This window comes from Macaca nemestrina, chromosome 17 (genome assembly GCF_043159975.1).
Source record: "Macaca nemestrina isolate mMacNem1 chromosome 17, mMacNem.hap1, whole genome shotgun sequence".
Classification (NCBI taxonomy): Eukaryota; Metazoa; Chordata; class Mammalia; order Primates; family Cercopithecidae; genus Macaca; species Macaca nemestrina.
The window spans coordinates 6846210-6858564 of record NC_092141.1 but is presented as its reverse complement, the minus strand read 5'-3'; the positions used below and the strand labels follow the sequence as shown (position 1 = coordinate 6858564).

The 12355-nt window shown below is 49.4% G+C and overlaps 1 protein-coding gene across 1 annotated transcript in view; it reads left to right on the top strand.

The window, feature by feature from the left end:
- Window positions 1-11851, top strand: part of LOC105472893 (solute carrier family 13 member 5) — a 28822-nt gene extending 16971 nt beyond the window's left edge. Inside the window, exons 7-12 of the mRNA XM_011726474.2 lie at window positions 482-697; window positions 2255-2355; window positions 3250-3368; window positions 5584-5745; window positions 8841-8978; window positions 10175-11851. Coding sequence (XP_011724776.1) covers window positions 482-697; window positions 2255-2355; window positions 3250-3368; window positions 5584-5745; window positions 8841-8978; window positions 10175-10306 — 868 coding nt within the window. The 3' untranslated portion in view covers window positions 10307-11851. The remainder of the gene's footprint in view (window positions 1-481; window positions 698-2254; window positions 2356-3249; window positions 3369-5583; window positions 5746-8840; window positions 8979-10174) is intronic.
- The last annotated feature ends 504 nt before the right edge of the window (window positions 11852-12355 follow it).

The following is a 12355-nucleotide window of genomic DNA, read 5'->3' as shown; positions in this document are numbered from 1 at the left end:
CACAAGGACCATTCTGCCCCTGACTAGCCCTGTCTGCCAGGGTTCATACTCACTCCCTGCCTCTCCCTGAGCCACCTTGGTGATGGCGGTTGGCATCCCAACACCATCGAAGGCCGCTCTAGGCTGAGGTGGAAGGAGGAAGACTTGGGGAGCGTGTGAGGGAGCCCTGATCCCACCTTGCACAGGCTCTGGAACTTCTTATGGCCTTCCCCCAAGTGACCCTGGAGCAGCCAGTCTCCAGGTGGCTGGGCACCTGCCAAGGCCCTCTAGGCTCTCTACAGAGACTTTTCCCTACTATATTCTGGGATGGAGGAACGGGAGGAGGAAAGAGGCAGGAAGGACCTTTCTCCAGGCCCCATAGCCGATGAGGACAGCATTATGTCTTTTTGCTACATTCTGCTGTAGAACATTTAGGCTCCATCTGACCAGCACCTGAGCCAACCAGTCTGCCCTGCCCTTCTCTCATCTTTGCATTCTTCAGTTTTAAAAAGTCCTGGGGCTGCGGGCTAGAGAGCAAGAAAAACGAGAAGGCTGCCCTCAAGGTGCTGCAGGAGGAATACCGGAAGCTGGGGCCCTTGTCCTTCGCGGAGATCAACGTCCTGATCTGCTTCTTCCTGCTGGTCGTCCTGTGGTTCTCCCGAGACCCCGGCTTCATGCCCGGCTGGCTGACTGTCGCCTGGGTGGAGGGTGAGACAAAGTAAGTCTTTGATTCAATAGAAATCACTGGCTTAGGGCCAGGCGCGGTGGCTCACACCTGTAATCCCAGCACTTTGGGAGGCCGAGGTGGGTGGGTCACCTGAGGTCAGGAGATCGAGACCATCCTGGCTAACAAGGTGATATCCCATCTCTACTAAAAATACAAAAAATTAGCCAGGCGTGGTGGCAGGTGCCTGTAGTCCCAGCTACTCAGGAGGCTGAGGCAAGAGAATCGCTTGAACCCAGGAGGCGGAGGTTGCAGTGAGCCGAGATCATGGCATTGCACTCCAGCCTGGGCGACACAGACAGACTCTGTCTCAAAAAAATAAATAAACAAAAATAAAATTTTTTTAAAAACCCACATCACTGGCTTAGTGCACTGATGCCTAAATGCTGCTGTTCTCGGCTACAGGTGGCAAGAGGAATGTGGCCCAGGCACTCTTGCTTGGTCAAGACTTCTCCTTTTTTGGGAGCTGGGTTTCAGAGAGCACTTTGTGGTTTCATGACTTATTTTTGTTTTCTGACCAAGCTTCACAATAAGACCCCAAATGTGTTCCTGTGATATCCTCTCCTCCCTGAGTAGGCTGAGCAGAAAATCCTTGGCCAGGCAGGGGTGTCCAGAGCTGTGATGTGAGAGATTTCTTGGACTGGGAGTAGGGCTCCCAGAGCTCTGGTTTCCAAATCTCTGCTCTGCCATCTTCCCTTTCTTATCTTCACATCTGGTCAAATCCCTTCAAAGACACACATCTAGGGAGCTTCATAGACAGAGACTTGGCAAAGGGGGTACATGTGGTTTCTTTCCTGGCTAAGACATTGTCAGAATGTAAGAAAGGATGAGAAACATGTACATCCTAGAAAAGGCAGAAGATGTGGGCAGGGAGATGCTGCCTATGATGGCCATTTCGTTTGGAAGGTAGGCTTGGGTCAGCACCAAAGTCTTCGTGGTCATCCTGGTGAACCCAGAATTCTGGAGAACCTGGTCAAGAAGAGGTCCTGAAATACACCTATGGAGAATACATGCTGAGAGGGGGAATTAGGCTGCTTAGAATCACCCAAAGTTGGTGGTCAAGAGTATGGGCATTTTGATTTCCAGTCAGGATTCAGTCTACCACATCACTCTTATCTTTTTATTTATTTTTTTTTGAGACAGAGTCTCACACTGTCACCCAGGCTGGAATGCAATAGCATGATCTCGACTCACAGCAACCTCCGCCTCCTGGCAATTCTCCTGCCTCAGCCTCCCGAGTAGCTGGAATTACAGGCGCCCGTCACCACATCCTGCTACTTTTTTGTATTTTTAGTAGAGACGGGGTTTCACTATGTTGGCCAGGCTGGTCTTGAACTCCTGACCTCGTGATCCACCAGCCTCAGCCTCCCAAAGTGCTGGGATTACAGGTGTGAGCCACTGCGCCCAGCCACCACTCTTAACCTTGACTTTTAGGGCTATGTGAGCCTGTTTCTTTGCATAGGAGCATTTGGACACAGAACTGCCAGAGTTCGGATGGGTTTGTTGAGTGACTGTCTCTGCAGCACCTGAACTGTGCTCTTCTCCACCTAGGTATGTCTCCGATGCCACTGTGGCCATCTTTGTGGCCACCCTGCTATTCATTGTGCCTTCACAGAAGCCCAAGTTTAACTTCTGCAACCAGACTGAGGAAGGTAAGTCTCCTGTTCTGATGGCCCAGTCATCGGGACTGGAGCCCTAGAAGCAAAGGGTCATTATGGGATTCCCTGGGCCCTAGAAGGAGACAGTGCCTCCCAGATAAAGCCTGGGAGACAGTGGCTTTCAAGCTACCGGTGGTATTATTTAGTGCAAAATCTCTTTTTTGCTTTTTAACATTTGAATTTAACATTTGAAATTTTATCTATATTACAACAGGAACCGAAAATGTTTCAAATTTTCCATAACACTGATTTCCATTCAGCAATTTTTTGTTTTCTCTCTTCCTCTCAGTCTTTGCTAATATGCCTATCTATTACATTATAATCAAAACACACACCATTTGAATCCTATTTCTTTGTTGTTTCTTCTTCCGCTTTTGATTGATATTACACTATAAACATTGCCTACTGTTGCTACAGTCTTCAAATATATTTTCTCTAATAATGGCATTATATTGCACTGAGGGGTTGCAATCATTCTGCTGTTATAGAACATTTTGGCTGTTTTGAATTTATTTCCATAAATTAATGTTTTCTTCTCTATAGCTTTTCGTTTAAGGGTATTTTTTCTTTAGGATAAACTTCTAGGAGTAACATTGCTGGGGTGATAGAATATAAAGTCTTAATGGCCCTTAAAATGTATGGCCAAATTGCTTCTCAAAAAGGTTATACCAATTTATGATGCTATTAGGAAAGTGTGTAATAGTTTCACCATATCCTCACCAGCAATGTATATATTATTGTAAACTTTAGCTAATTTATAGGTAGGAGATGATACCTCATTGTCCTTAACGGCTTTATTCCCCCTTGATTAGATTTCTTTTGTCTCCTAATGATGCTCTGGGGTGTGTGTGTGTGTGCGTGTGTGTGTGTGTTTATTTTTCTTCCCAGAAAGGAAAACTCCATTTTATCCCCCTCCCCTGCTGGACTGGAAGGTAACCCAGGAGAAAGTGCCCTGGGGCATCGTGCTGCTACTAGGGGGCGGATTTGCTCTGGCTAAAGGATCCGAGGTAACTTCTCCAGCCACAGGCTGCCCAGAGCCCTCTTCTTGGTCAAGAGGGTGGCGTTTCTCCTCCCTTCCGTCCATGGGCTTGTGTGTTTCTATGCCTACATCCTTCGTACAATCGCACGTTCTTTGAGGACATGGGCTCTGTCTTGTAATCTAGGAACTCTACACCACACATAGGGCCTGGAAGACAGAAAGTAACCTTTGAGCGATTGCAGGAATGAGGGAATGAGTGACCGTGGTTAGCCAAGAGAGGCAGAGGACACTGTCAGGTACCCTCTGGGGTTTGATCACCATAATCTCTGCTTTGATTTGTCTGAGGGAAATCTTTCTTTCCAGTCCTTGTCAATATTGTTTGCTACTACCTTTGGTCCTTCTACTGGCTGAACTCTTTGTTAACATGGTAGCTACTTCAAAATTTTTCTTTAGCTAAGTATGTAGCAGCATAGGAAGAGAAGAACATGTTGGAAAATACACAAAAATATAACTTTCTTTACCTCCTTCTATCCCTCCTGGGGATAGAAATGAACCAGAAGGAGAGATGAGCCAGCTTGCTGCTGCTGTCCTCCAACCAACCATCTATCCACCCAGCCATCCAGGAGTGTAATAGACAGACTTGGTCTTGTTATTGCTGTTTCTTCAATATCTAGGACACAGCCTGGTGCCTAGTGGGTGCTAAGTTTTTGTGGGGGTGAACAAATCCATCTATCTAGTCACCTCTCCATCCATTCATCCATGCATCTATTCATGTGTTCATCCATCCATCCATCCATCCAACCATCCATCCATCCATCTGTCCATCCATCCATCCATCTATCCATCCATCCACTCATTCAACCATCCATCCATCCACCCATCTATCCATCCATCCATCCATCCATCCATCCATCCATCCCTCCATCCACCCATCTATCTGTCCATCCACCCATTCAACCATCCATCCATCCACCCATCTATCCATCCATCCATCCATCCATCCACTCATTCAACCATCCATCCATCCACCCATCTATCCATCCATCCATCCATCCATCCATCCATCCGTCCATCCATCCAACATTCCTATTATGTCTCTAGTGTTAGGCCAGGCACAGAGATTACAGAGGAGATTGAGATATGGTCCCTGTTAGTGACAGACTTAACAGACTAGGGAGGGGCACATATGTGGAAAGGCATTTCAGGAAGTGGCACACAGGTGAGGGAAAAATGTGAGGTATTTAGCTGAGGAGAAGTAGAAGAGGAGGCTGGTGAGGCTACCAGAAACCACTTCTCTGAGGGCCCCAAGATAGGGGGGTGTGGACTTGATTGTGAAGGCAGTAGACAGCCACTGAAGGACTGAGGCCAGGGGGTGAGTTGGTCAGATCTGCACTTGAGGAAATCACTCTGATGTCTGGAGTGGGGGCCTGGGATGGGCAGGGCTTGGAGGAGAGCTAGCGGAGACTCTGCAGCCTTCATCTCACTCAAGCTCAGAACTTTGGACTCTGTGGACTTTCTCTCCTCCTCTGGCCCCCAGCTCAGCACAGTCTCCAGCTTTACTTCGGACTCGGACTCTTCCTGCTCAGCCTTCATTGCTGACTTCTCCTCTGTTCTCCCCGAAATAAGAGCGTCTGCCCAGGCTCTGTCCTTGGCCTCTCCTCTTTTCACACTTCATTCTCTCCCTGGACAATCTCTTCTCAGCCTAAAGCCCTAAATCTAAACCCTCAATTTCTGGCTGAAATCATTCTTCTGAGCTTCCAAAACTGTGGAGGGCTGAGGAGGAGATGGATGTGAGACATTTGGGTGACTTGGTGACTGACTAGGTTTAAGGAAGGAGGGGAACAGAGACCAGCAGCATGACTCCCAGCCTACTGGGCTGGATGGCTGGTGGATGGTGAGTCCCTTCACCAGACTGGGAGGCCCAGAGAAAGAAGCAGATTCCGGTCTATGGAGGATGAATGCCGGGTGGAGCATTTGAGTCTATTGTGCTCTTGGGACATCTGGGTGGACACTTCCAGAAGGCGTCGGGGTATGTAAATCCACATAGTAGGCCAGCTGGCTGGAAATACAGATTTAGGAGACAGCAGAGTGAGGATGGGAATGAAAATGGTGGGAATGGATGAGGTCATCTATGAGGTGTAGAGAAACAGGGTGGGGAGGGGAGGACGGACCAAGCTTGCTCTGGCCCTGAAGGAACTGCAAGCTGGGAGCCCTCAGATGACTGCCCTCCTGGTGCTTCCCAGGCCTCGGGGCTGTCCGTGTGGATGGGGAAGCAGATGGAGCCCTTGCATGCAGTGCCCGCAGCAGCCATCACCTTGATCTTATCCTTGCTTGTTGCTGTGTTCACTGAGTGCACAAGCAACGTGGCCACCACCACCTTGTTCCTGCCCATCTTTGCCTCCATGGTAAGTAACCTGATGGTGGGGAGGGGCCCTTCCACTTCACAGGAAGCCGCCAACCCATGGCCATGTTGTGGGTCCCTGACGAGGCAGCGATATCCAGGCCAGAGTCAGACCAGGCTTTGGAGACCTGGGTCTGGCTGTGACATGGATTTGTGCACCCTGGATGCCTCTGCCCCTGAGGCCTCTGCTGCTTTGCCACTCCTCTTTGTACCCCTCGTGCTGACCAAAGCACCAACCATGGACCAAGTGCTCAAGTTTATTTTATAAATCTAACTGGATTGTTTTTCAAGCTGGGGAGACAGGACTTGGGCTAAGGAGGAGCAGGCCAGTGCCATGGTCTCTGAGCATGTAGCACAGGTGGGCGGGAGGACTGCAGACCGGGAGCACCACTGGCTGGAAACCCCCAGGAAGAGGCCTTGGAGGAGTGGGGACTTGGGAGTAGGTAGGAGGGGAGAGAGAATTCTGGGAAGATGGAGCAGCACAAGTAAAGGCAATGGTGCACATGACCGAGGACTCCTGGAAGAGTCACCTTGCTTGGTGAGCAGAGGGATAAGGGATCCTGGAGAATTGAGAGGGGCAGCTGTTGGTTGTGGGAAAAGCTGCTGAGTACCAGGCTAAAGCATTCTGTTCTATGGACAAGCATGTTTTTGGGTTGGGATTGAGAAGAAAGGAGAGCTTATAGGAAAATCAGTGGCTTTTTTTTTTTTTTTTTTTTTTTGCATTTCCTTCTGTCATCCATTGCAAAGACACACCCGCTTCAGGGTAGTATGGAAAGATCCCTGGTCTCGCAGTCAGAAGACCCGAGTTCAAGATGTGGGATCTCTGAACATGGCCCTTCAGTTCTCTCCTCTGAGAGCTGTGCTGATGGCCACGTAAGATGAGGGCTGTGAAAAGCCTCTGTAGACTACACAATGAGCATGGGAGAGGCTGTCATTATTCTGGAATTGGGAGACAGATTTCCAGAGGGCCTGGACACAGGATGGAAGGTGGTGAATTTCCGTTCAGCTGCCTGGGTGTCTGCGTGTATAAAAAGCAAACCTAAGTGGTTTTTTTTTTTTTTCTCTTCCAAGTGAAGATGAAAGTGTTAAAAATAGCAAGGAGGTGAAAGCGTTAAAAATAACGAAGTGGTCTGTCTCCTCTTCTCCTAAGCAGACTGTCCAAACAGATGCGCGGTAGGAGGAGCACCTTTGATGCTAGGCAAGGCACGTGGTGGTGATGCCTCCTCTCTCCTAGCACAGACCCTGGCTTTGTCATCTCCAGCCCTAACTGGGAGCACCGAGGGCCCCAACCAGGAAAATGCAGGCCCTAACAGGCTCTTTGAAAACAAGCTTTGCTAGAACCAGGAACCCCAAGTAAAATTTCCCCCAGCTACCTCTAAGGCCCATCACACTCCTGTCTCACGCCCACCTATGAGAAAGGAAAAGGTGATGGTCGTTGGGCTGGGCTGCAGAGGAGTGTGGGGTGCAGACACCATGAGGTACCCACAGCCAGGAAAATGAGGATGGTCGGGGAACCAAAACATTAAACCTGCTCAGACCCGTTGACTCAGCAATTTCGTGTCTGGGAATATCTCTTAGGAAAGTAATCAGAGATCCCTACCAACATATGTTATGATGATGTATGACAGAATTATTATACAAATATATCCATAGTAAAAGGGGGTTTGCTGAAATAAATTATCATATATTCATGTAATGTAACACTATCAGGCCATTAAAAATCAGTTTCAAAGGGTAATAAAATGGGAACATGCTCATAGTATAGATTTTTTAAATTGCAGATGATATATGGCTAAAAATGTCTAATAATGCAAAGATGTATACAGACCTTAATCCTCTAGCCTTTTCCCTAGAGATGACCTCTGTTATTAATTTCTCAGGTATCTTTCTGGATATTATACACACACACACACACATACACACATTCTTTTTAAATAAAAGGTATCATTCTATAGTCATTACACATCTTATTTTTATTTTATTTATTTATTTTTTTGAGACAGAGTTTCACTCTTGTCACCCAGGCTGGAGTACAATGGTGTGATCTCAGCTCACTGCAACCTCCACCTCCTGGGTTCAAGCGATTCTCCTGCCTCAGCTTCCCGAGTAGCTGAGATTACAGGCACCCGCCACCTTGCCGGGCTAATTTTTGTATTTTTAGTCGAGATGGGGTTTCAGCACGTTGGTCAGGCTGGTCTCGAACTCCTGACTTCAGGTGATCCGCCCACCTCGGCCTCCCAAAGTGCTGGGATTACAGGCATGAGCCACTGCGCCTGGACATACATCTTAATTTTTAAAAAATCTAACCATCGGTCTTGGAGATCTTTCCTTATTGACACAAAAAACCAATCCAATTCTTTACAGCTGCATACTATTCCATCATTTGTATGTGTCATATTTTATTTAATCATCCCGCTATTAATGACCATTGAGTTGGCTTGCTGCGTTTTGCCATTACATTGTTGCAACAAACATGTTTGCATGTGTCTGCCCTCATGTGCATGTAAATCTGCATGATACATGATTGATTTGATAGATTTTAGGAATTACATCATTCTTTCACACACTCAGCAACTATTTAATGAGTGCCTACTCTCTGATAGGTGCTGTTAGATGTGGCTAAATTTTAAAGTGTAGAATTTAAAAGGTGGGCTACCAAATTCCATGTGCAAAATGACCCCACGCATGTATAAAAACACACACATCCACAGATTTATATGCAGGAGAGAAGATGTGGTCCCTGGCCTCTAGGCTGTCTCAGTCTGTGGCAGGACAGACAGACAAGTGCACGTGGCACTGTAAGGTTGAGCACAGTCTAAGTACTCAGCATGGTCTCTGGCACATAGTAGGTGCCCAAGAAATACATGTGGAATGAATTGAGGGGGTAAGGGCTTCCAGGGCAGGTAACCTCTAAGCGCAGCCTTCAGTGCTCTGTAGGTGGAATTATCTGCTAGAGACGTGGCAAAAGGGAGAGGAATCAAGACAGAGGCCCAGAGGTTCAAACGTACCCGGCACATTCAGAGAATCCCTTTCAGAAACGCATCCCCAAGAGCTTCTGTGTTCTCTACGGTGATGTTGCAGTGCTGTGTTTTTCCGCAGTCTCGCTCCATCGGCCTCAATCCTCTGTACGTCATGCTGCCCTGTACCCTGAGCGCCTCCTTTGCCTTCATGTTGCCTGTGGCCACCCCTCCGAATGCCATCGTGTTCACCTACGGGCACCTCAAGGTTGCTGACATGGTAACAGCTGTTTTTATTTACTCCCATCGGACTATAATGCTGTTGTCATAAGGGATGCCCCATTTATGAATGACAGAGTTTCGAAACGATGTCACGTGATTTGGGAATACCGCGGAGCATCCAGACCCGTAGCCGTTGCTGACATTTAGAAGGGAGCTTTTCTTCTTTTTTTGAGATGATCTCAAGCCTCACACACTGTTCTTTCTCTGAGGTGGGTTATAGACTCTCCCACCTGGAGAAGCCAATGCAGGCACCAGGGGAGTCCTTGGAAGGGGTGAAGATGGGGCTGAGGGACTCACATGGCCAAGGATGGACTTGACAAATTAGCAAGAACCATGAAGATAGGCAGGGCAGGCTTAGGCAGCAAGGGATGCTAGTGACAGTCACAGAGATTGGTAGGGGTGTCTGAAGAGGCAGAAGCAGGGAGAGGAAGAGAGAGACCACTACTTGGGAGTAGATGATGCCTTGGAAACAAATGTAGTCAGCGAAAGAACTCTTCATGCCTGGCTTGGCTCTGTCACCTTTGCTGGGAGAAGGGCAGCTTTGCAGCTCTGGGCTGGGAAAGGGGCAAGTGTATGAGCCCAGGAGGCCAGAAATGTCCCTTGGACATTTGATGTTCGTTATCTCAGAACCTCGGCTGGGTATCTCGGGGACTCCAAGGAGCGTTTTCATAAATAGGGTGGGTCCCAGAAACCATGAACTGCAAACTTGATTGCAGTCCCCGGTAAAATATCTATAACGGGCTAGTGAAGCAACGGTTAGTGATCATGAGGGAAGATTGCAGAGCGGGCATCAGAAAGAGCCTGAGGAGGTCCATGGGGAAGCTGGCACGTCCTTGTAGGATGGTTAAGGCACTGGGGTGAGCAATGAACCTGGACTCACACACTGGGCTCTGTCACCGTTTCCCTGAATGGCCTAAGCTGTTGCCTCCTGTCACCTCTCTGAGGTCATTTTCCAAATGCTCACGGGCATAGAGAACCCATCTGTTCTGCCTACTTCCCAGGGATGCCTTGAGCACTGAGGATACCTGGGGGACATGAAGTCGCTCTGTCCTGGGGGTCGGGATACCCCAGCCAGGGACAGAGCATGGCACGGGGACACTGAGGTCCAGTGAGCCGACGCTTTGTCCTCCTCTTTGAGAGCGCTAGTTCCCAGGAGGCCTCAGGGTGCTGGCTCTGACACTGTCTCTTTTCCAGGTGAAAACAGGAGTCGTAATGAACATAATTGGAGTCTTCTGTGTGTTTTTGGCTGTCAACACCTGGGGACGGGCCATATTTGACTTGGATCATTTCCCTGACTGGGCTAATGTGACACATATTGAGACTTAGGAAGAGCCACAAGACCACGCACACAGCCCTCGCCCTCCTCAGGACTACCGAACCTTCTGGCACACCTTGTACAGAGTTTTGGGATTCACACCCCAAAGCGACCCGATGATGTCCACACACCACCAAAACCCAGCCAATGGGCCACCTCTTCTTCCAGGCTCGGATGCAGAGATGGTCATGGGCAGCTGGAGGGCAGGCTCAGAAATGAAGGGAACCCCTCAGTGGCGTGCTGGACCCATCTTTCCCAAGCCTTGCCATTATCTCTGTGAGGGAGGGCAGGTAGCTGAGGGATCAGATGCAGGCTCCTGTACCCGCTCTGCCTCAAGCATCCCCCACACGGGGCTCTGGTTTTCACTCGCTTCGTCCTAGGTAGTTTAAATGGGAATCAGACCCCCTGGTTGAGAGGTAAGACAACCACCCACCCTTGCCCATGCCCCTTCCGGCTCTCCTTGAGCAGCCTCAGATCATCTCTGTCACTCTGAAAGGGACACCCCAGCCAGGGACAGAACGCCTGGTCTTGCGCAACCTCCCGCTGCGAGAGTGGGAATCAGAACTTTCTGGAGCCTCTGGGAACTCCTCGTGTGGCCACCACCAAAGGATGAGGAATCTGAGTTGCTAACTTCAGGATGACACCTGGCTTCCCACCCACAGCGCAACACAGGCCGACCTACTCCCTTTGTCACCTTGTTCTGTTTTAATCGACTGGACCCCGTCCCACCTCTCCAGTGAGCCTCCTTCAACTCCTTGGTCCCCTGTTGTCTGGGCCAGCATTTGCCGAGTTGCCCTGGCTGGCACTCTCTGGGGGTCCCCCTTTTCTCCCAGGCAGGTCATCTTTTCTGGGAGATGCTTCCCCTGCCGTCCCCAAATAGCTAGGATCACACTCCAAGTATGGGCAGTGATGGTGCTCTGGGGGCCACAGTGGGCTATCTAGGTCCTCCCCACCTGAGGCCCAGAGTGGACACAGCTGTTAATTTCCACTGGCTACGCCACTTCAGAGTCTTCCATGCCAGAGTTTGAGCTCCTCTGGGGAAAGCCTTTCCTTTGTTGACTGGTCTTCACAGCCATGGCTGGTGACAACAGGATTGCTTGTCTCTCAGCAAACAACCCCTGCCTGTGGGCCAATCTACTTGAAGTTACTTGGACAAAGACCCCAAAGTGGGGCAACAACTCCAGAGTGGCTGTGGGAATCTTCAGAACCCCCCTGTAAGAGACGGACATGAGAGACAAGCACCTTCTTTTCCCCGCAAGTCCATTTTATTTCCTTCTTGGGCTGCTCTGGAAGAGGGGCAGTAGCAAAGAGACGGGCTCCTGGATGGCATTTTCCAGGGCAGGAGAAAGTATGAGAGCCTCAGGAAACCCCATCAAGGACCGAGTATGTGTCTGGTTCCTTGGGTGGGATGATTCCTGACCACACCGTCCAGCTCTTGCTCTCATTAAATGCTCTGTCTCCCATGGAAAGCTCCACTGTGCTGCTGACTTGTCTCTGGTTTTCTGCAGTGTGGGGAACCCAGGGAGGCGGATGAATGAACGGTTACTCCCTGCTCACCGACTGGGTGTCAGGCCTCCCTGTCCCTGTTGAATCCACTAGTCATCTCATTCGATCTTCGCAGCAACCCTGTGAGATAGGAAATTGTTATTATCCTGCTTTGTCTTTCAAAAAAAAAGTGAGGTTCAGAGAGGCCAAGGGAAGTGTCCGAAGTCACACATCAAGTTACTGGCAGTTACAGTTCCAACCTAGAGCTTCCAACTCCATACCCCCTGCTCTTCTGCTAGCCATGAAGGGCTTTGACCTTATGGGGCTTGTAGGGAAAGGTGAGTGGCCAAGAGCAAGTCCATGCCAAGGGAAGATCCAAACATGAGTCCCTGTCTGTTGCCTCCCTTGAGATAGGCACAGGACAAGTGATCAATGAGATGGGGTGGTCCTTGCCCTAAGAAGCAAAGTGTTTGGTTGGGGAGGGAAGTAGGGAAAAGGCTGCCACCTCCCCCTACCAAGGTACAACTGTTCTTCCTCCCCAGCCCTCTGTCACTGCCTTCCATGCTGCTGCTGTT